This window comes from Setaria viridis, chromosome 3 (assembly GCF_005286985.2).
Source record: "Setaria viridis chromosome 3, Setaria_viridis_v4.0, whole genome shotgun sequence".
Lineage (NCBI taxonomy): Eukaryota > Viridiplantae > Streptophyta > Magnoliopsida > Poales > Poaceae > Setaria > Setaria viridis.
In genome coordinates this window covers 3482626-3507177 of record NC_048265.2, presented here as the reverse complement: position 1 = coordinate 3507177, position 24552 = coordinate 3482626, and the positions used below count along the sequence as shown (strand labels likewise).

At 46.7% G+C, this 24552-nt stretch overlaps 2 protein-coding genes across 2 annotated transcripts; one reads left to right on the top strand and one right to left on the bottom strand.

Moving 5' to 3' along the window:
* Positions 1-6876: 6876 nt before the first annotated feature.
* LOC117849775 (acyl transferase 4) lies at positions 6877-11660 on the bottom strand. Its single transcript, XM_034731447.2, has 2 exons — positions 11053-11660; positions 6877-8072 (listed from the first exon to the last, which is right to left on the bottom strand). Exons 1-2 carry the CDS (start codon positions 11503-11505, stop codon positions 7230-7232), a joined length of 1296 nt encoding a protein of 431 aa, XP_034587338.1. The 5' UTR covers positions 11506-11660; the 3' UTR covers positions 6877-7229.
* A 10824-nt stretch (positions 11661-22484) lies between these two features.
* Positions 22485-24523, top strand: LOC140222083 (uncharacterized). Its single transcript, XM_072292267.1, has 3 exons — positions 22485-22708; positions 22988-23231; positions 24383-24523. The coding sequence occupies exons 1-3, from the start codon at positions 22485-22487 to the stop codon at positions 24521-24523; spliced, it is 609 nt and encodes a 202-aa protein (XP_072148368.1).
* Positions 24524-24552: the final 29 nt, after the last annotated feature.

The window sequence follows — 24552 nt, the reverse complement described above, 5'->3', positions numbered from 1 at the left end:
TTTCAGCAGGGTTTGTGTATGGACGGACGTGCAGTGTTCCACTTGGGTTCTCTGTCTAGCCTTGGCGCCACAAACTCGCCTGTCGATCGGCACTGTTGGGGATGGGCAACTGGGCATCCTGATGTGCACAGCTTGCTTCGCAGTGATGTATTGGCTGGTGCCATCACTTTCAGTCATTGTCGTCCTTGTATGTAGTATGTATTGGCTTTGTGTATGTAGTATGTATTGTCGTCCTTAGTTGATGCACAAGTGTATGTTCTGAAGAGAGAAGAGAGAAGTAACTCATCAGCTTTGGTTGAAGAATGGAGCTTTGTTCCTATTTGTCATGGATAATGAGATGCATCATCAACATCATGCCATCCTTTTTCTCGATCGATCAGGTACGGGAAACTGTCAGGGTCGACATCGACTCGCGATGCAGTACGCGATCAGTGTTCGGTAGTGTCTCCCTGACATTTGCAAATTGCAATTGCATGTAGCCACAGGGCCAGGAAAAAAAATATATCTGCCATGGATTTCGCAAAGATGCATGAGATCGAGACAGATGATCTGGCGTGGCCTCATCGAATCGAATGGTCCTGCTGCTTTGCACTTTATGGATGGACCGCCAGTGTTCCTCAACCACTGCCGCCGGTGCCTTCCTTCTTCAACGGCGTCTGATCCGTTGGTACTGTCTGCCCTTGAATCTAATCTACCACTTCGAGTGAATTCAAAGCCAAAGCATGCTAAAAATCTTGGCACTCATTCTTTCTTTGTATTGCTCTTCTTGTCTTTTTACTTTGTCCTAGCTAATTAAGTTCCATTTGAATATGGAAAGATGATAAAAGTTGCTGATAGCTGTATAGCTGCAATGATGCACCTTGAACCTTTGTTGATGTCCTTTAACATGAGGCGGCAGGCCAGGGTGATGACCCCTTTCCTGATTTTACTCGACAAAGATTGCATCTTTCGCTTCACCTTTTACTAGATAATACAAGTACGCATAGCTCAAGGCCACTACCGTACGTCTTTAATTTGCTACACCTGGACAGTAGCAGGAATGCTTTTCCATAACACACAGATTGATTGGCACTCTACAGCTCTACTCATCGGTCGTTTGCTTTCAGATGTTGCTTGTTTAACCAGTGCTACTCCTGCTAGCTTTCCTTTGAGAAAATGAAAGGCACATCCAGTTCCTGCAGTCTGCACAGTGTTTGGTGCGCACAGTACAGCCTCATGTGATCGGTAGCTACAGCTGCTATCTTTCACTGAAATGGTTCTCCATCCTCCGATGAGCTCTGAAAGCCCGTGGCTCTCTTGCATGTAGGGTAGATATGGATAAATGCGTGTGGTCTGCAGTCGGGGCGGCCCGTCGATGTTGCAATAATTGGGGCCAGCTCGATCGGAATCTGCACCAGGGACTGGATGATGGCCATGCCTCCCAACTATCTAGAATTTATGCTGGATCAAATTAAAGCTCCGGAGCACTATACACATCGAGATGGAATGATGGATTAGCTAACAGCAAACGACGTACGACGTGTCCTGATTAAAAGGATACCACGAGCACTCGTGTACCGTCGCTGATTGTGGCCATGCAAACGGATGAATTTGCTCCCATTGGCTTCAGGTGGCCAGCCCGCTCCATATCCGTTTTGTGTATCAGCAATCGGCTAGGATATGGTGCGCTGTTTCCTGACAACTCCTGCATAGCGGACAAGATGCGTTTCGGGGCCATCCCCTGACCTCAAGCCTATCTGCCGTCCAGCCACGCAAAGAACTGTTTCCAGATTAGCCTCGATAGATCATGTGGCATTGATCCGATGAAATGCGCCTTGTATGCCGACGCCGAAGAGCATATGCCGCTTCTGTTTAGTTTCCACGTGATGGAGTCCTCCTCTCCTTGAATTAGTTCGATCCCACGGGTCAGTGACCATAAGGTTACGTGTTCTTGCCCAACATTTAGGTTCCGCTGCGTGTCGATGTCACGAATCCAATTCTATTCCTGCAGTGCCTCCTTTAGGGATCTATTCTTCCTTTTCGAAATGTTGTAAAGGTTCCGTGCAATATCCTTTGGCCAACACCTGTTGGCCCAGGCCGAGTGCCAGAAGGATATGCGCGTCCCATCCCTAAGCTTGATGTCTGTGCATGCCGCAAAAAGCAGTTTGTTGGTCTCATCGCGGAGGTTCTCTAAGCCAGTCCACGGCTTATCTGGCTCGGTGTGCTCCTGCCATAGCCACCTCATTAGTAGTGCTCTTGCAAATTTATGCAGATCGAGCAAGCCCACCCCCCCTGACTCCTTTGGTCTATTCACCGTTGGCCAGTTCACTTTGCATTTTCTGCCAGTTAACCTATGGTCGCCTGCCCAAAGGAAACACTTTCTTTATCTTATCAAACTCATCCAATACGTCCTTGTTGGCATTGATCACTATTAGAACATAAATTGGCTGTGAGGACAGCACCGACTTTGTCAAGGTCAGCCTACCTGCTTGCGTGAGGTTCCGGCCCCACCAACCTGTGAGCTTGCCGCGGGTTTTGTCTAAGAGTGGCATGAAATCAGCCTTCTTTAGCCGCCTGACCGAGAGTGACAATCCAAGGTACTTGATGGGGGAATTGAGCGCGTTGTGCCGGCAGAATGTCGTCGAGGTCAATGTTTCCGTAGCTAATTGGGACCACCGAAGATTTCTGGACATTAGCGCAGAGCCTTGTGACCTCCCCGAAGAGTTCCAGTAGGCGGACAAGGCACGTGACTTCATTCTTGACCGGCCTGATGAAAAGGACAGCATCGTCTGCATAGAGCGACGTGCGAAGTTTGGTCCTGTTCCGGCCAATTGCACTAAGGAGGCCAGCCTCAGTTGCAAGGTGAAGTATGCGTTGTGGGGGGTCCATCGCAAGAATGAATAGCAGGGGTAAGAAGGGATCACCCTGTCGCAGTTCCCTTCCATAAACAATGGGCTGGCCTGGGATGCCGTTTAGCAGTACTTGAGATGTAGCGGTCGAAAGTAAAGCCGCTATCAATCAATCCATCTTTGCGGGGAGCCAATGTGTGACAGCAATGATAGCAGGTAACCCCATCGAACGGAATCGAATGCCTTTGAAATATCCAGTTTGATGAGGAGCATAGGCGTTTTGTTGCGGTGGAAACAATGTGCCATGTTGCGCACATAGAGAAAATTGTCGTGGATACTACGTCCTTTGATGAAAACACTGACTTTTGGAGATGATTTCCCGCATGGCAGGTGCCAATCTCATTGCCAGCAATTTGGTGAATACCTTAGCCATGCTGTGAATAAGGCTGATTGGTCGATAATCAGATATCTTCTCCGTCCCTTGCTTTTTTGGTAGGAGGATAATGTTGGCTGTGTTTAGGATATCGATCTCTACTCTACTTTTGCAAAGAGTGGTCGACAGTGATATGATCCCGTCTTGACTCGCTTTGCCTGTCTCACGCTCACGGCCGTGCGTGCATGGCATGGCATGCCATGCATTATTGGTGGTCCGGCCGCGGCTCCGGCGATCATAGAACCGGCAGCTGATACGTACGTTCATGGCAGTATGGCACAACAACATGGAGATGTGGCCTCCATGTGACCGAACCGAATCCACTACTCCCTGTATATGCTGGTAGCCTGCTACTACTCCTACATGATTCAGCCGCACCTGCACGACGTGTGTAACAACTTGGAGCCTTGGTTGTAAAAAAGTGCGTGTCGTCGCTTCAGAAACGGCGCCTTTTTTCCTTTTGATTCAAAGAGATGAGATGAGAGTGACTGTGTCGAGGGCTCGAGGCTCGAGAGAGTGCTGTGTATGATGGACAGATGCATGCTGTATTGCTGTGGTTGATCCGTTTGCTCGCTGCACTGACTTAATCTGCATAATGTACTTTATTGTTGGTTCATCCGACCCGATGGATGGATACATATACATGCATGCATGCATGCATGCATACATACATATATATACATACATATGAGTAAAATGTATTACCGATTCTTGAACTTGACTCGGTGTGCCATCCAAAGTCCCCAAATTTCGAAAATACACACTAGGTCCCTAAGTAAGATCCAAATCACACGACATGTGTGGTATGATGGCTGTGCATGTGGACTGACATGTGGGACCCACATGTCAGCTTTTCCTCCTTCCTCTCTCTGACCCAGCTCAATCTCTCTCCCTCCCTTTATCCCAGGAGCTGTCTGCTCTGGCCGGCGAGCTGCGTCAGCTGCCATCCTGCAGCCCCGGACACCCACACATCGCCATCTGCCACCGTCCCGCGGCTCCAGGCGCCGTTCGCCCGCACACTGTCGTCCTCCAGCGCTGGACCACGGCTACGGCCGCTACCTCCCGATACGCACTACTCCGAGCTCACCATGAACTCATGAAGGGGAGGGGAGGTGCTCGCCAGTAGCCACGGGGAATGGGATGAGAGGGAGTTAGGACTAGCTCTGGTGGAGCAGTGGATGAGGTCAGGTCGGGCAGTGCGGATGCAGGGCTCGCCCGGCGACGTGGCGGATAAGGCGCGGTTGCGTGGCACGGCGGATGGGGGAGCTTTGGCAGCGTGAGGTCGGGGCGAGCGCGGCAGCAAAGAGACGGGGAGAGCCGAAGAGGAAGAGAGAAGAAAGATGGTTCTGACATGTGGGTCCCACATGTCAGGTTCACGTCACCGCACAGTTTAGCGTGCCACGCATACCCTTTAACACAAGTTATGGAGGTTTGAACGTCACGTGAACCAATTAGCAACTTTAAAAGTTTCAATGTGCATTTTGGAAGTTCGGGAACCTAGATGACACTCCTTGTCAGTTCATTCATGTACCGCTCGTGCATTTTTATCTGTATATAACATCAAGTGACTGCCAGTCGTCACGCGGATGCTTGAGCTCCGTCGTCGTCTCTGATCGAGAGCGCTTCTTGGCTGCAAATGCAATCATTGAAAGATTGCTAGATGACTCAGCGTTGGGCTACAAAATACATTTCCGAAGCACCAGTGATGGAGCTAGCTTGCGCTTGCACGCAGGCGAGACTAATCTCTGACCTGTTACCGTCACTTGTCGTCGCTGTCCACGCATGCATCCATACGCTTGTCGAATTAACATTCCAGCACCTATGCCGTGTCACATCTAGCTACCTTCCATCTGGGATATAGGATATGCAGATATGCGTGCTGTAAGAGAGAAACGTCGTCTTCGCCGCCGCCGGCGACGGTTGTCAGTCCAAACAGATCATCATCGACGTAACGGCGGAACCTAGCAAAAGAACCTCGATCAGTCGGTCAGTCAGCCGGTGCAATCATGCTACCTCGGCACACGGCAGACGACGCTCGTCGCCGGCGTCGGGATCGGCGGTGGCGGGGTAGAATGGGACAGGAATTTCGCTCGCGGCTTGCTTGTGCCGAGGCTGAAATAGTTTTTTTTTTCAGTTACTGCCTGAAATAGTTTAATGCATACAGAAAAGAGACAGATTGATTTTTGGGCTAAAAGCCCAGGGAAAGTGGCCCAGTAAGCCGATATTGCACAACAGAAAATAGCAAGGAGCAGTCCATCTTGTGATCCAAGGGCCCATCGCCCGTACCAAATGCTTTGCGACAGGTTGGGCCATCCTAACATGGGAAATGGGCTTCGAGAATTGGAAATTTGCTGTCAGTCATTCGCAATATTATTTGGGCTCCATAATGTACAATGTCATTTTGTTTTGCCTTGTGAACACCTATTTTTATGGCTCCTGTGAATACCGTGACAATAACCTATCCCTGTAAACATCACGACGACAACCTTTAGATCTTTGGATCGTGTCTAAGTTTTAGAATTTTCTAGTCACTCAGATTTGGCAAAAAGGAAAACCTTGTTGAACAATAGATGTCTTTGAACTACAAAAAACTATTAGACTCTAGCAAACAAAAGAAAACAAACTCACCAACATTATTTACCCAAAAACTCGGTATCAGGCAAATGTACAGATCCAACGACCTAAATTTAGTAAGTGGCCCAGTTTACATTTAAAAATTTGAAAGAAGCCCAATTGTGGAAGAACCAGTCTCTAGGTCATGCCTTTTTCCTCCCGACAGGGACGTAATTTGGTTTATTTTTTATCTTTTGATTAGTAAAAATGAATGCTTCCTTTAAAATTAGCATAAGTGTGCTCATGTCGCTTTGGCAGCAAATGATCTATATAATCTCTTTTCAAGTGGACGATCCATTATGAATCTCCCATTCATATTGTTATCAATATGGATCTCCTACTTAGGTGAAGTTAAAAATTTTAGAGAAAGAATTTAACAGATAAATTAATGGAATTATTTTTAAGTGGTAAACAACATGCCTCTCGACAACGACACATATGACATTTGGTGACTATCGATCTCAAAATCTACTAGCCCAATCTTTCATCGGTGATCATATATAAGAGTAGGTTATATGCATGTATTCATAGAAATGAGTGTGCGTGCATATATCTACCGTTCGTTTCGTGAAATCTCAGTTTTGTAAGCTCAATGCTTGATGAGAAGAGTTGGTTCCGTTGTGCTCGTGTGGGTCGCTGCGTACGTCACGCCGGCGGCAGCTTGGAGTCAGCAAGCAGGCCTGAGCAGAGCAGACGAGGACGACGCTTTCAGTTTCAGTACGCTAGCTTATCCTAGGGGAAATGATTTTAGTAGACATGGGTGCTTAGCTAGCATCCGTTCCACATCAGCTAGCTTGACGCATCGCCACTTTCAATTGAATTTCGTTAGCTAGGCCGACACGATCATGAATCAAATCCCACCAAAATCAGCGTCAGTCGTTGATCGTACGTACATGCACATACACTCGCCACCAGCAAGTCACACCACGGGCGGTACACGATCAACCATTTTTTCAACACATACACGCGCACACTCAATTCGCAACGCACACGACCGAAACCTAACCAGGTACAAACCATGCATCCATCTTTATTTCGTCGATCCGTATTACAATTTACAGGCGCATACAGAAAAGCGAGCTAGCCCGCCATTTCTTTTTTTGGCAGACGGGCAGGAATACATGTGCGTACACAAGCACGGATCACAACGCTAGCTGTGGCAAATTTTTTGAAAAACAAATTACACGCAAGCAAATCCATTCATGAGTTCTTGATGAGGCATAGCAAGCTAGGGGATGGAGATCGAGAGATCAATACCGGCGAATTCCAAACTTGCAGTAGTTCGCTGCATGCACGTACGTAGACACGCTTTGATGAGGAAACGGCGATACACGACGACGATAGGTAAGCATGGTTTAGTTCCCGGCGGCGAAGGCGTTCATCTGCTCCCGGAACTCCGGCAGGTGCTTCTCCGTGACGCACATGGTCATGACGCGCGCTCCGGGCTTGGGCGCCGGCGGCGCTCCGATGACGGCGACGGCCATGAAGGGGTGGTACGAGAAGGGCAGGACGTGCGCCGGCGTGCCCCACCCGTAGTCCGCCTCCAGGAACCCGAGCCGCGTCCAGTCGGAGACGAAGAGCGAGTCGTAGGTGAAGGTGAGCTCGTAGGGGTCGCGCTCGAACCCTCCGCCCGCCCACCGCGCGAAGTCCGCGGCCAGCCGCGCCTTGGCGTCCCGGATCGCGCGCACCACCTCCACCACGCCGGCGGCGGCGATCTCGCCGCAGGGACGCGTCGCCTTCACCGTGTAGAAGCAGTTGCCGTAGAACCCCGGCGCCGGCGGCAGGAGGTGGCGGGTGTTGGCGAAGAAGCAGACGTGGACTGGGCGGGACGGGTCGTCGGCGTCGAGCCGGAGCGCGCGGACGCGGGACTGCCACGTCTTGGCGACGCACACGTCGAAGGCGGAGCAGCGCTGCCCCGTCGCCTCGAAGAAGCTGGACTTGACCTTGGCGATGTGGTCCGGGCCGAGGTCCACGGTGAAGTAGCGGAGGTCGAAGAGCTCGAAGCGCGGCGGCCGCGACACAATCTTCGACGGCGCCGGGATGATGTCGCGCGCCCAGACGGGGGCCACGCGGGGCTTGGGGAGGCCGCGCGCGTAGTCCGCCACCGCGTTGATGAACTGCCCGGCGCCGAGGCCGTCGGCGATGGTGTGCACGGAGATGAGGCCGACAACGAAGCCGCCGCACGTGAACTCCGTCACCTGCGCGAGCGCATGCCAATTTCTTCTTTCAGCCGTTTTGTTTGCTTATATATTTTTTTTTAAAAAAATATTTTTTTGGAGGATCCTCCGCCAAATTATATTTCACTTCCATTCATAAAAAAAATTGTATCCTTCCTCATCATATGATTCCTTGTCAATCTGAAAGTAACACGACGGTGTAACTAAATATGATTAAGAACCAAGACTAAGAAATAAAGTATTTGTTTTGTACTGTGAAAGATAGTAACTTGACAAGACTAAGAACCAACTAAAACAAATTAAGAGCACATAATAATTAACCTACATACAGAGTTAGTTAGCCATAGGTATCATGCATATCCAGTAACAAGTACATGAACCTACGTGGCAAGCAAGGAAGAAAGGTACGTGATGGTAGCAAGAGATAAGATCATATGAGTCCAAGCCGGTGTCACTCAGAGTAGTGAAAGGCTGAAAGCTCCGTGACCGATGGTCGATGGAGCCTCTTGACCTGCATACATGCGTTCTTTTAACCTTTTCACTGACCCAACAACTAACGCACTTGGACGCCTGCTGCGTTTTCTTACCATCTGTTAGACTATCACACGCTTTAATCCACCCTCTTCTGTGCATAAACGCCTACGTTATCCAGAGCCTTTTTCACGCGCAAATAAAGCTCCCAACAACCACGAGTACGTCGGTGCGCCACTATAGATTTACTGAAGATTTTGCCTTTTTCTTTCTTTTTACTGTATGCTGAAGATTCTAGTAGTCATCATATATAGGCATATATGCACCATGCATGACCTATGTCAGTGGCAGTCGCCGTTGGTGGTCAACAGCAGCCTATATTACCTTGCAATGCGTATGAATTTGGCTAGCCATTAGGCACGGTAGCTTTTTAATCTCAAGGCTAAATGTGTGCTTACATCATTAGACTTTGTTGAGTGATGAGCTAGAAAGAAAGTGTCTTTGCCGATGACGAATCATGATGCTTGGGTCCAACTTGAGAGAAAAGATATGTGAGAGGAGATAAACATATGGAGAGACATGCTCTCTCTTTGGTTGCCTGGAAGTGGCTACCTAGCTATATAGCCTACATGCTGAAAGAAAGTTGCTATTGATTAGCACAAATGGATCTTCTGCAGTATCCAACAGAAAGCAAAGCTTTCAGAAGCTAAAGACCAAGCGCAAACAGAGAGAGGAACTGTGTGTCGACATAAGTGATATGGATGGATCTTTTTTTTTACCAAACTTTAATTTGATTTGTACCTCTAAGTTATAATTTTATTAGCTCTCTTGGCACCTTTTTACATCATTGTGTGTATAATACTGTCATTGCCCACTGCACCTGACTACTGCCACGACCTTTTCCCTTCGATATGATCTTCTTATATGAGTACATGGAAGAGAAGGAAACTAGGAGACGTGCCACGTACTAGTGGGCGCCACCAACATAAACATGCGGTATCTGGTAACCAATCTCGATGTGTACGTTAACAACGACCTCGCAACCTTCAGATAGCTACGTAATTTAAACCGGGCATCATATGATGCATGCTGCAGTAAACATTACGTATGCCACATGTCATCTCCGACCCGGAAGATATTATACATGCTAAGTTTGTTTATGCCATTATCGATCCATTCTAGCTAGAGAGACGGGCGTGGGGATGCATGCAGTTTAGTAGTCCTGTCCTGTCCTGTGTCCTGTAGTGGTAGGCAGGTAGGCAGGTAGGTAAGGTGGTGCCCAACTTCTGAGAAATTGTGGTTACATCGCCGTAGTACACGTCCTAGACGGAAAGATATTATAAGCAGAAACAAGATGCATGTTCGAGCAGGAGCTAATTGGCTCATGCGCATGCCTTCCCTTGTCATCGAGAGAGTTCGCTCTCGCCGGCCGGTGCAACAGTACTTGTAGCGCGAGTGCATATGCACTCATGTTAGAAATTGCCAAGTTGGTGCATGCATGCTGCAGAGTGTAGTTGTTGCGGTATGGCGCGTAGTATACGTGGGTGGTCGATGTTGGCAGAAACGTGAGGGAAACACCGAAACAGGCTTGCTAGCTCCTGCTTTTGGCGAAGGCGTCAGAATATACTACACGGCCGGGCACGTACGCCTGCACAGCGTTAGTGGAACAGTGCAGTGGTGGCAGCACTGAGACGACGATCCGATCCATCTCGATCGACGGCCCAACTACTGCATGATGGTTCATTGGCGCCAAACCGCGCAGCATCTATCTCGCTCCGGCAACTTCCATCTGTACTCTGCTACTCGATCGATCGCTCATGACTGTTACTGGATACCACTATACCGAACCATTGCACGGCACACTTGCGTGTGCCAACGTAAGAGACACGGCTAGGCTGCAAGCCTGCAACACCTCTCTCACACGCGTCGTCGTAACTCGTAAGTCCTTCGCTTTCAAAGTCATCTTTTTTTTTAAAAAAAACTTTTCTTAGAAATACTATCACTTGCGCCTCCAGATTAGTTTACTTCGTGAAGAAAATGTTTTTAAGAAGAGGTTAGCGATATAGCCCGGAACTGCACTGGCAGTATATGGAGCTAGTCATCATCATGCTTAGCTTGTCAAGATTTTGAATTGCGGTCGTGGTTTGCATGGCACTAGCAGCTATGGAAGCTAGCGAGAAAATTCTTCCGACGAATATATGATGCCGGTATCGTCCCAACTTTTCAGGTACGATCCCTATATATCTTGAGACTTGATCCAGAGATATGGCGCCAACGTCTCGTAACGTCAAGAGGTTCCTTCTCCATCTTTTATTTGCTTATTAGCAACTTTTTGTTACTAATGCTTGGTCTCGATGCCTCTCACTGATCGATACAGTTTCGCATGTGTTCTTCCTAGGAAAAAACCAATCTTGATTTGCATCGTCAAACTAGCAGCTAGTATATTGTGCACGTTATCACTACTAATTCATGCATATGCAAAGTATAACAATGAACACAGATAGACCGATAGATGTATATATGTGTATACCTGCATCATGAGCGGCATGTCGAGTGGGTTGACGTCCGGCGCCGGCTCCGGCAGCAGCTCCTCCTTGGGGATGAGCATGGGGTGGTCCAGGTGCTTCACCTCCTCCAGGGAGCACGCCGCCGACGCCTCCACGAACCACGCGCCCTCCGCCGTGCACGCCACCCGGACCTCGCCGTCCTCCTCCGTCACGAACCGCCCCGCAAACGGGTAGTAGTCCACCAGCGCCTTCCCCAGCGCCTCCCGCAGCGTCCTCGCCGGCGTCGCCTGCAACGCCTCGTCGCCTCCGGCGCCGCCGCCGCTGCGGCCGTCGAACACGTGCAGCGACCGCACAAGGTGGCGCAGCCCCGCCACGCGGTCGATCACCGACAGGCGCAGCGTCTCCTGCGGCGTCGCCGACGACGGCGCCACCAGGGACCTGCTCGTCCTCGTCACCGGGAACCCGATGGTACCCATACTACCTCACCAATTCACCAAAGCACCTTGTTTTTTTTTTCCTTTTTTCTTTCTCAAGTGATCACTTGTTAGCTACTTTTGGCACGATTGTGTAAAGATAAGGTAGTAGTGTGTGTGAGTAGTGTTCATGATGAATGTGAGGAGATATCATGAGTATATATAGGCCCAAGAGGGCGTCTAATGGCCACAACTGATAGTGAGTAACGTACGACTTGCCGAGACTGAATAGTATATTTGGTGGTTCATACAATTTCTTGGCGAAGTGTCTACTCGATCAGGAGGGGTTATCTTTTCATGAGGGGGTAGGTGGAGGAGGAGGATCCATCGGCCCCACGCACTGGGCCAACGGATACGGGACCGGTCACCGAGTTCGGACCGTAGGATCGAACAAATGGACGGTTCGGATCAAATCTAGTCAATGGAAATACGACTAAATGTCCCGTCCATCTGAAGTTTACAACCGGAAGAAAGCTACAAGCAATACATAGTTGGTCTTTTCTTCTTCTTTTCTTTTCTCTCTCTTTTCCTTCTTGGAAAAAAACACTATTAATGGTTGTAGCATTCGCTCACACAATTAAGGCCCCGTTTGGATACTAAATAGCCCCTATCACATCGGGTGTTTGATACTAATTAAGAGTATTAAATATAAGCTAATACAAAACTAATTGCACAGATTGAGGCTAATTCGCGAGACGAATCTATTAAGCCTAATTAATCCATAATTTGACAATGTGGTGCTACAATAACTATTTGCTAATGATGGATTAATTAGGCTTAATAGATTCGTCTCGCGAATTAACCCATGGCTTCTGCAATTAGTTTTATAATTAGCTCATGTTTAGTCCTTCTAATTAGCATCCGAATATTCAATGCGATAAGGGCTAAACTTTAGCCCGAGGATACAAACACGCCCTAATTCTAGTTACTATTTGTCGTCCATACATCTATGGGCTCACCACAAGGTTTGGACAGATACAGGGTTGTACACCGAGACGTGTCAGACATGGAGACTATGGTGTAGGACGGCGTGGTCTACATGTAGGACGAGAACTATTCGAGAATAACTATTCGAGAATTAGGAAACTGCTCGTAGCAATTAGAGTAGAACTCACTAGTCGAATCTGACTAGTATTCTTGTAAACAACCGACCTGTAACCCTACCCCTGGTCATATAAGGCGAGGCAGGGACCCCCTCCAAGATAAGTTCAATCCAATAAACCAACACACAAGACGTAGGGTATTACGCAATCTAGCGGCTCGAAGCTGTCTAAATCGTGTGTTCGAGTTCACCTTCAAGTTCCTGATCTCGACGAGCCTCACGCACTAAACACTACCTCTGGCACCTGATCTCGACGAGCCTCACGCACTAAACACTACCTCTGGCACCCCCCTCACCGACACTATTATTACAACATCTCCTTATCAACATCCCCCTCACCTCACCGACACTATTATTACAACATCTCCTTATCAACATATTTAATTTGTCTGAAATAATTATTGCATATTTGCATAACAAATGAATATGAGGCAAGGCCACACATATAGTGTCCTCCGTGAATAGTAGCTATGACTTTCTCCGATCCATGCATGAGAAAATGTAATGCTGGAAGCAACATCGCATTGACTTGGAAAGTGATGGAGGATGTTTTTCTCACCTATTGCGTGTCCACCATTTTGAGTTTGCATACTTATGAGTTCTAGAAGTCTCTCGAAAGAAAAATCGTTAGATGTAGAATATATATGTCGTAACAGTTCAACTGGAAGAAAAATCACAAAATATATTATAATATGTGAGCTGTACAAAAGAGGGAGAAGTTAACTATAGCCCTCTTTTAAACTAATTTAAGGTCCTTTTTGAAAACTAAGGGCAATATAGTCAATAAAGATTGTTGTGTCACTCTACGTACATACACGTATCTATCCATTAAGGTCATCTCAGAGCATCCCTCTAGTACATCCTCAATTTTCAAACATGATGTGCATATGTAGCCGTAAACCCCAGTAGAACCATGCATACCGCTAACGAAAATCTCAGTTGACTTCATATATATTTTTAACTTTTTCTCAAGTACACGGAAGTAGGTAAAATCTAACGGTCACCGTAACATCACATTGACTTGAAAAGTTGGAGTCCATTCGCAATATTCGTACTACTAGCCGTGTGTCTGGGAGTAGGGGACTAAATTTTAGCCCCGTCACATCGAATATTTGGACGCTAATTAGGAGTATTAACCTAGACTAATTACAAAACTAATTACGCAACCTCTAGGCTAAACCGCGAGACGAATTTATTAAGTCTAATTAGTCCATGATTTAACAATGTGGTGCTACAGTAACCATTCGCTAATGATGGATTAATTAGGTTTAATAGATTCATCTCACGATTTAGCCCAGGGGTTCTGCAATTAGTTTTGTAATTAGCTTATGTCTAATCCTCCTAATTGATATATGAACATACGATATGACAGGGTTAAAGTTAAGCCCCTGGTATCCAAAAGCTCCCTAGATAGTTAAATGGAGGAAGTAGCTAGCTGCGCCCTACACCGTGTCAGTGTGCTAGGAAAGATAGCCACATAGCCCATTTCTTTCCGCTGTTTGTGCTACGGCACGGCAATATATTAGTAACCCTGATGCTTGATCGATCCTTTAATTTCCAAGCTACGCATTACATTCCTTGGAGAAATTTTATAAGGAAAGGTTAAAGTTGCTTCCTGAATCCTGATCATGAATAGAATTTTGAAACCAGGTCCTTGGTCCACTCACAGCACTTGTTTAGTGACCGTGTGGTAGGTTGTCTCCTCTACGGCATGAGTAGCGTCCATTAAACAATTTAGCGTGCTGCACTTGCATCTTCTTCAGTGGCTTTTTCATCCCCCCACTTCACGTTTGGGGCTTAGTGAGTGAATGATGCAATAAGCTAGCTAGGTCAAGGACGATAGAGAATCCTAGCTAGCTAGCTAGCTAACGGCTAACACACGGTCGAACAGGGGGAAAAAATGTCAAATTTTTCGCTGTAACTGGCCGTAACAATCATAGGTTGGTGAGGAATGTGAAATGTTTTGACTAAACATTTGGAGCAGATTCATCGAACGCGTTAATAGAAAACACGGCGCATATATCCACGATCGTTTTGGAGATGGGTAAGTTTGCTGACCTGCATGGATTCCGCTGGTTACAGTTACAACTCACACAAGCAGCTCTAGTAGCAGGAATCTCTGTTCGTAAACAAGGAGAAACCAATCAACCGCGTGTTGACAAATTGTAGGTCGTTTTAGCTTTTCTAGGTGCATAGTTTTCAACCAACCGCGTGTTGATAAATTGTAGGTCGTTTTGATTTTTCTAAGTGCGTAGTTTTTTTATGTACTTAGATGGATATAGTGTAGATCTAGATAAGAAAAGTTAAATGACCTACAATTTGAAACGGAAATGAGTACATACTTCGTTGTAGAAACATTCACGTGGCCCGGGCCAATCCTGGCCGGGCCCTCGGTTCTGTTCGGTGCCATCATCGATCAGGACCTTACGTAGGAGTAGATGTTAACCTCTTTACCATTTTATCTTCTTGGTAATTCATCACGCTCGTTTTGAGGATTGACACGAATGAAGAATCTGTGATTATGGAGCCCCTGGTGATGTCTCGACTATTCGAAAACAGCAAAAATAGCTAAGGTGTTAGCTCAGCTAGCTGATTTAGGTCGTCCATCACATGTTTGGAAGAAGCCTTTCGAAATTGCATGGACAACATGCATATCTCGCAACAATGCTCTTGCCTTGCCTTTGTACGTAATTGTTGGAGGCCCCACCACAGATTTGGTGCATGAGTGGTTAATTTGTCAATCTAGATATAACAAGTCAATCAAGAGTCACCCGATGGAAACAGCTAGAAATTGACCACTGCGAACCCACTGCACGGGCACTCCTAGCCCATAGACTAGCTAGAATGATACCCTCTCAGCCTCTCTATTGGTAGAAATGCTTGCACAGTTCAACCATGGTCCATGGGAGGAAGAAACTAGAAAGCTGAGCAAGTTGTTGGGTGTTGGGTGGAAAAAAAAGTGAACATTTTCATTCAGCACACTGGATTTGCTGGACGTGAACGTGCCATCGGCCAGCGCATATAGCGAGCTGCTATAGCTCCAGTGCCTAGTCGTAGTTTGTTATTAGCACTTGGTTGGCACTTGGATACCGATGGATGGATATGGAGGTGCTGCAAGCTGCTGCACCCGAAACATGGGTTAAAGCTGCGACCGGGCCAGCAGGAGTGGCCTCTACTGCGCTGCCGTTGGTACACATGGTCGCATCGCATCGGTACTTGCTCGGAAAAGCACGCAAAAGGTGTGGTGAGGGGTATCGGAGGTGCCTCAAAAGCCAGGGACACGATGCCTACCATACCTTACCCTGCAGGCTCCCTCCTCTGCATGCGCACTTCACTAGCGCTGCTCTTTCTATGCTACCAAACCCGCACAGTAACGGCGCCGCATGGGCACACCTGTGCTTCTGGCGCACACTATCTAGGAATCTCTCTGAAAGGACAGTCTCGCCGAATGCTGGGATCACGCGTGGGTATTCGGTATTCGGTATTCCACTCCAAAAGATTGGGAGGATTACGTATAACGGTACAAGTATGTTAGAGAATTATAAGCACTCTCAATCATCTCCAGTCCTTCTCAATCCGGAGATTAAACGAACAAGGCTCTAAAAGAGACAAGGCGTGAATTTGTAACAGGTGCAATTTTCTAGTGCTTCTTTCACATCTTGGAAACACGGCCGCTTTTAACGAATGCGGTAATGTTTGTTTTTATCCTCGTTTGTAGTAGTAACTTTACTATCTTAATTACCGAGTGAGACATGATAGGTGTGAAAAAAATATCCTAGCAAGTAATGATCCCGACCCAACAAGATGCCACTGTGATACGGACTTTGTACCTTACTGAAAATTCTCAAGTCAGAAATCTGTCATCTAGTTACGTGCTCGATCGTGTCGTGTCACACCAGATTTTTTGCTTCTCAGAAATCCCAATGCCACTGTGATGCGAAAGGTATAGCTAGCTAGCTAGTAGCTAGAGCTGGGTCGGTATGGTCGCAGTGATTACGTCAAGTGGTTGCACGTATGGTCTATTGGTCTTTGCTCTGCTAGCTCCAGAAAACTGTTCGTCAACCTGATACATGATAGAGGACGTGTAGTTGGTGGAGGATGGAATCCCCACGCCAACTACTGGGCAGCTAGAGCTATCACTTATCGGCGCTTTGACATGCAAACAAACGGTTAGGTCTTGGCGACCCGGCAGACATCCCCTCATTATCTGATTTCATCCTGTTAGCATGATTGATTTGCCTTTTGTGCCTAATGCGGCTTTGCACGTTAATTTTATAATTATTAAGCCGGGCTGCTTTCGATTGTTTTGCCGAGCTTTCGGTTTTCTTCATGCTTGCAAACGACGGACGCGGTCAGGATGACTCCAGTCGTATGTAAATAGAGTTACCGAGAAATATTATAAAACTCTGTTCGTCACCTCCAAGACTCCAATAACAGAGAATTCACATGTGTGCAATAACAGATTGAATTTGTAACGTGATTCTATCGTAAAGATTACGGTGCAGAATAGTCCAGCTGCCTGGCTGTCGAGGCTTCTTTTAAAGATTACGTAAAAAAAGAATCGTGTCCACAACTCGTCTCCCTCTTGCTCTTCTCACACCGCCTCCCTCTCCTCGATATGGATATGGACGGAGCTAATTCTTCGATGCCACCCATCAATCGTGACACGCAAGATCAGGAGCATACACCACCTGCGCAACAGATCAAGAAGAAACCAAGCCAAGCCAATTTTATCAGATTCATTCATAAGCCATCAATTTTGACCGCCAAACTAATTTTTTCAGATTCATTTATCAGAAGCAACCATAACTACAGAAAAACTACAAGATTATATCCCCGGAAGATCATAACTACAGAAAAACAACTAAACACCGCATCGCACGTGAAGCAGCACCAACACCAACACCAACACAAACTCAGGCAAAGGAAGACGTCCAAGCTAGCACCGAAATCGGCCGCCGCTATGCGTGACCGACAGCCGCCAAGACACAAAGGAGCCACCGGAGAACCGCTCCAAACCTCCAAATCAGTCGCAAATCCGATCATCAACCTAACTTGATGTGTTGCTAGTGTTGTGATCGTAAGGAACGAAGGGAAGACCTTACCGAAAGAATATACATCAGCTTTGACGACATTGAACCAGTGGGTCGGAGCGTACTGCCAGGACAACCAAGAGTAAATTATTTCATCAAAAATTAAACAATTTCCTTGGTTGTCAGTCGCTTGCTTGTGGCACTTGCATAGCACTGTGACGGTAGATTAAATCGCGCGTCGGATTAGTGATGAGTCAGTCAATAATAGCGACGTGTGTGTATTTTGTTCATCTGCTCCCACGACGTATGGTTGACGTGTCTGGCAGACCTATGGGATTTAACAACCTGCTTACCAACCTATGGGACTACCGGACACTGCACGTATCTTATTGGTGAGATAGTGGAAGCAGACATGTTGGTGAAACAGAGCATGTGAGAAGAGACATATCGGATTCGGATCGGGTGCGTCCAGAAAACCAAAGGACCGGCGGCCATCAAAGATACACCATGGGTGAGCAATAGTGGCTGCATGCAGCATGGGTAAGCAGTTTCGGTGCCATCGAGCCATGAACAGCAAACAGTCTTTTCTTTTCGCAAAACAACAACAACAATAAACAGTCAGTCGCGCACCATTTTCTTGGGTCCAACATGATCAGCACAGCTGGGCTCGCAACTCAGAAGAGATGGATGATGGTGCACGAACAAAGAACAAAGGCCGCACACGGCCCATGCGGTGCCCATAAAGGCCCACGGCCGAGGATCGTTGACCCATGTGATGGCCCATGCTACTCGTCGTAGTAATATTTAGGCCCACAGCGTCAAAAGTTGTTAGTTATGGGCCACGCACTCAACCGCTGTGTACGTGGGCTGGCTGTCTGCTGGGCCATGTGAAAACAGAATCTTCTGCTACTAAAGTTTATAACGTCCGCGTCGACAGCCCGCGGGGCAGAACCGCGCGCGTCTCCCTGCGAACGGCGCCGACATGTGGGCCCGGCTGCCGGACCCGCACCTTCCCATCCGGTCGCAGATTGCTGCTCCGCCCGTCCCTCCTCCGCGCGGGGATGAGATCCTCTAACGTCAGGCCGCTTGACTGTCTTCTGCAGTCAGGCCATCTGTGCCGTCCAGGGCCATCCATCCTACGGCAGCACTGCCAAACTTCTCATCGGCTTCTCGTCACCGTCGAGCTCCGCCGTCGCCGTCCTTGATGCTGCGGCCCCATGGCTGGGCGCCTCGGGAGCATTCCCCACCTCGCCCACCGCACGCGCGACTGCCGCCCGTTCGCTTGCCGTCGTGCCGTGCTCAGGGGCCGCTCGGCGGTGAGATCCCAACCTCCTCGAGGACGCGCGCCTCCACCGCGGGCAAAGTGGAGCACCTCAAAGCGTGAGCTCCTGCTGGAGAGGACGGCCACGTACGGAGCCATGCATCAGGCCACCCTGAGCGCAGCCGCAAAGCTCAGGATGGAAGAAGTCTGTGTTCTGTGACTGTAAATTGTGCAGGTCCTAGCAAATTGAGCAAGTTTTGATTGTACAGGAAGGATAAAAACTCTGCATATTGTATAGATTGCAGATTGAGTTATAAACTGTGCTCGAATTTCTGTCATCAGTGGAATGCACAGAAGCTACTGCATATTTTTCTAACTTCAGAGGCTGTTCAAATTGTTGTATTGTTCTCAGGCATCATTATCAAGTGCAATCTCCTTTAATCAAGCAAGCTGACGTCTCCTTTAATCAATTCCAACACAAGCTAATGAGGAAGGAAGCAATCTCAATACACAGGAAGAACGCCAGTGCAATCTGATTACATACGACGTAGGAAGAGATGGTAGTGCAGATTGCCGTACCTGCTCTTGACGGGCGAACGAGCATGGACACCAGATGATCGCCGCCGCCTCACGGCTCGCCCTCGCGCCAAAAAAGTGAGCATTCGCGCTAAAAAATTGAGCAGCCGCAGCTCTTTCTAGTCCAACAGGCCGTGATTTGGACGAACTTCTTCAACATTTGGAGCTCCGGACTGTGATTTGGACGAACTTCTTCAACATTTGGAGATACGGGAAGATGAAGATCAGGGAATTGTTTTGGAAGAAGACATTGAGGAACTGAGAGCAGGTGCTCGTTGGACAGCACTGCAAAGGTTCATTCCCCCCAAACCTTTTAGTCACAATGCATTTTTAGCTAACATGAAGTATGCTAGGAGTTTGGCAAAGCATGTCAGCTTTAAGGCCATAGAGGAAAATTTGTTTGTATTCCAGTTTCTTTGCTTAGGGGACTGGCGCAGGGTAATGGATGAGGGACCATGGTTTTTTAGGGGGAATGTTGTTCTATTACAAGAATATGATGGGATTACGAAACCTTCCACAGTGAAATTCAAGAAAGTGGCAATGTGGGTTCGGATTTATGATCTACCTACAAGCTTCAGGACTAAGAACATTGGACGCCAACTAGAAAATAAAATTGGTGACACATTGGAGGTGGAGCTAGATGAGGACACGAATGGATGGCGAGATTACCTGCGCATCCGGGTAAATTTGGACATTGAAAAACCACTGACTAGGGTTGTCTGTGTCAGTGGGAGGTGGTGGAAAACGTGAAGCCTTTCGGGTTCAATATGAGAAACTTCCTAAGTTTTGTGCAATATGTGGGTTGATAGAGCATATTAAATCTGAATGTGGTGATGGTGTGCACGATAATAAGACTATTCAATATGGGGATTGGCTGATTGCTAGCCCTGAGAAGAAATGGAACGTGAAAGGGGGTAAGTCATCTGGTTCTACAGATACAAAAGGTTCAGATTCTAGGGACTTGACCAAGGGCCTTATTCCAAGAAGCGGTACTGAACCTAGAACTGGAGGAAAAAACCACAAAGACGCAATTGATGATAATGTTGATTTGCAGGATGATGCAAGAAGCCCTATGAAAAGAGATAGGGATCAACAACCAAAGCTTGATGGGTGTGAGGCACGTAACCGGATCTCACTAGAAAATGGTGAAGAGCAATATGATAATAAGATTGCTATGGCACTCATTCCTTCCAATAGTCCGATGGAGGGATTGATAGACCACACTAAGGAAAATGTGTTTCATCTGAAGCAAACAAGTGCTACTGACAATGAACTAGAGGAGGATGAAAACTCAAAAGGATGAGGTCCGAAAAGGCTGAGGAAGGACGTTGAGGATGGTGATACCAATGATATTGAGATGAGATCGGCGGGCTCCCTTGAGGAGTACCGCCGGGAAAAATGGGGGCCCTATGTTGGAACTGTCGCGGAATTGGCAACTCCGCGACAGTGAGAGAACTTCGCGATCTCGCGAAGGCTTATGCCCCCCCCCCCCCCCCCCCCCCCCCCCCCCCCCAAGTGATATGTATTCTGGAAACACAAATTGCAAAGATCCGGGTGGAAAATTTAAGGTACTCATTGGGCTATGAGAATAGTTTTGCTGTTAACAGTGATGGAAGGAGTGGTGGTTTGGGAATTTTTTTGGAAGAATGAGGTTTCCCTAAAGGTCACAAAATTTTCACAGTATCATATTGATACAGAGATATGTGAATTAGGTATGGAACCAAGGAGACTTACCTTTGTATATGGAGAAGCAAATCGTGCTGAAAGGGAGAAGACGTGGGATTTATTAAAATTTACCAAAAGCCACAGTTCTATGCCATGGATATGTATGGGAGATTTTAATGAAATTTTGCGACCGGAGGAACAGTTTGGTCCCAATCCAAGAGAGGATTATCTAATGGAAGGTTTTCGGGAGACAGTTGATGTGTGTGGTTTTGTTGATATTGGTTATATTGGTTTGGATTGGACATGGGAGAAAAAAGTGGCTGGTGGTGCGTATGTTCGAGTGAGATTGGATCGGGCACTTGCCACAGCTGATGCTTGCACTATGTTTCCAATGGCATCTTTAAGACATTTGACTGCAGTAAAATCAGATCACTGTCCAATTCTCTTATCTACAGAGCGAGAGGATCAGTACCAAGGTGTCACTAAAAAATGGAAGCCATTTAGGTATGAGATTATGTGGGAAACAAATAAAAGTCTTGAACCATTGATCTCACATCTGTGGAAAGATGAGATGCACTGCAGCAACATTAAGGAGCTAAAATAGGAAATTAACTCGTCTGACTAGTGCACTCCATCAGTGGAGTTCTACTTCCTTTGGTGCAGTCAGGAAGGAACTAAGGACTATGAGGAAAAAACTGGAAACTCTTCGAGCAGACCCACAAAGAAGAGGGCCATCTACAGAAGAGAAGGAGGTAGAAGGAAAGATTATAATGCTAAGCTTGCAGGAAGAGATTATGTGGAAACAATGTTCTCGTATCCAATGGCTTAATGAAGGAGACAATAACACGAAATTTTTCCATCAGAAGGCTAGCCGCAGAAGGAATAAAAATAAAATTACACAGTGAACCCGTGCGGATGGTACAATCTGTGAGGATATTGATGAAATGCAGCATATGACAAGGGACTTTTATATAAATCTGTATTCTTCTGAAGGCACCACAAATATGGAGAAAGTACTATCTCAAGTGTCAAGGAAAGTTACTGATAATATGAATGCATTCTTGTGTAAATCGTTTACAGAGAAGGAGGTCAAGGAAGCTCTGTTTCAAATGTCTCCACTTAAGGCTCCAGGACCAGATGGATACCCGGCCCATTTTTCCAGAGAAATTGGGATACTTGTGGAGAAGATATTACCAGGACAGTGCTAGGAGGGCTCAACGGAGATGAGTCGCTGGAAGAAATAAACAGTACGTTCATAATCCCGAAAGTGCCAAATCCGACCTCAGTGGGACAGTTTAGACCGATAAGCTTATGTAATGTGGTCTACAAAATTATTTCTAAAGCGATGGCTAATCGGCTCAAGGCTGTCCTTCCTGATATCATTTCTGAAGAGCAATCTGCTTTTGTTCCTGGTAGAATTATTTCTGATAATATAGTTGCAGCATATGAATGTCTCCACTTTATGCGAACTAATGGCACAAAGCGGAATGATTACTGTGCTCTCAAGCTTGATATGTCCAAGGCTTATGATCGAGTGGAGTGGCCATACTTGTTTGCTATCATGGAAAGGTTAGGTTTCAAGAAAAGATTGATTGCCTTAGTTAGGAAATGTGTAACCACAGTATCTTTCTCGGTGCTTTTCAATGGAGAGAGACTAGAAAATTTTAAACCTTCAAGGGGAATTAGACAAGGTGATCCAATATCTCCATACCTTTTCCTTTTATGTGCTGAAGGTTTGTCGTGCCTTTTAAATAAAAATAGCCAACTGGAGAGATGGATTGTTGTGGCTGAAAATGCTCCTAAAATTAGCCATCTGCTATTTGCAGATGACAGCATCTTATTTTTCAGGGCAAATGCAAATGTTGCTGAAGAAATTGAATCATCACGTAAGGCATATTGTGATGCATCAGGACAACGGATCAATTATGATAAGTCATCAATTTTCTTCAGTAAAAAGTGCAATGAAAGCTTAAAATGGGTGGTGAAACGAAAGGTGCATGTGACTAAGGAGGCCCTTACTGAAAGGTACCTGGGATTACCTACTGATGTGGGCAGATCAAAAAGTGGCGCCTTCAAATACTTGAAAGACCAAGTATGGAAAAGGGTACAGGGTTGGATGGAACAAAGTCTCTCTGTTGGTGGCAAAGAAGTGTTAATTAAAGCGGTAGCGCAGGCAGTTCCTACTTATTCGATGGGAGTTTTTCGGCTACCAAGAGATCTTTGCCAAGCCATCAATGCGATGATTCGAAAATTCTGGTGGGGTAGTAAGGATGGAAAAAGGAGAACCTGTTGGGTTTCATGGGAGAAGATAACCCAGCCTAAATGCCTTGGTGGGCTTGGATTTCGGGATATTGAGTTGTTCAATTTGGTTATACTTGCTCAGGCCTGGAGAGTTATGCAAAACTCAGAATCTCTAAGTGCTAGATTATTGAAAGCAATATATTTCCCTAATGAGCACTTTCTAAATGCTGGCTTCCAAGGGATGCTGTCCTGCGAACAGTTGCAGCTAAAGTTCCAAATCCTCCTAGGCGTGTTAGTGAATTAATAGATCACACATGTATGCAATGGAAGGAGGAAATTATTCATAAGTACTTCTATGAGATGGATGCCCAGGTAATAAAAAAATATTCCTTTGAGTTATAATCGGCAAGATGATTTTTGGGCATGGCACTATGAACGGTCTGGTATCTTCTCTGTTAAATCAGCTTACAGAATGCTAATTCATAATAGGAACCAGCGACAAGATTGGTTGGATTCTAGAGCAGAGAATTCGAATATTGAAGGAGCTAGGAGGAGTTGGAAATTATTCTGGAAGGTCGTGGTACCATAAAAAAATCCGCATTTTTGCCTGGAGGTTAGCTCACAATTCCTTGTCAACTGGGGAAGTGCTTAAAGAAAGATCTATGAGAGGGAATAGTGGGTGTCATTTATGTGGTGCAGATGTCGACTCATGAGACACGCTCTTTTCAAGTGTACTATGGCAAGATGTGTGCGGGCACTGATAGAGGAGGATCTTACTGAACATATTGCTACAGTAGATATTAATGATCCATGGATGCGGTTATCCTTTATGTGAGAAACTCTATCTGCAAAGGACTTCCAAAAACTTCTTATCATTTGTTGGGCAATTTGGGGGCGCTCGACGAAAGGCTTTACATGAAGATTTTTTTCCAAAGCCCTCTGTCAACTTTTGGCTTTATTTCCAAATTTCTTAATGATATGGAACTGGCTGGGTTATGTAAGGGAAGCGAAGGAAAATCACCAATGAAGAATAAACAATCTGCTCCCAAATGGATTGCTCCTTCAGATGGTTTTTTGAAATTTAATGTTGATGGTGTGATGGCGCGATCTGGAAGTAAAGGAGCCGTTGGTGTAAGTATGTAGAGATAGTGCTGGGAACTATGTTGCTGCTA

Bases quoted from the DNA above. Each gene is read 5' to 3' on its own strand.
- LOC117849775 (XM_034731447.2), bottom strand. From the start codon at position 11,505: ATGGGTACCATCGGGTTCCCGGTGACGAGGACGAGCAGGTCCCTGGTG. The intron at 8,073-11,052 runs GTATACACATAT...GCGCTCGCGCAG, and splicing joins ACATGCCGCTCATGATGCAG to GTGACGGAGTTCACGTGCGG.
- LOC140222083 (XM_072292267.1), top strand. From the start codon at position 22,485: ATGGCTAATCGGCTCAAGGCTGTCCTTCCTGATATCATTTCTGAAGAG. The intron at 22,709-22,987 runs GTTAGGTTTCAA...CTTATTTTTCAG, and splicing joins TTGTTTGCTATCATGGAAAG to GGCAAATGCAAATGTTGCTG. The intron at 23,232-24,382 runs GTATGGAAAAGG...GGGTTATGTAAG, and splicing joins TCAAATACTTGAAAGACCAA to GGAAGCGAAGGAAAATCACC.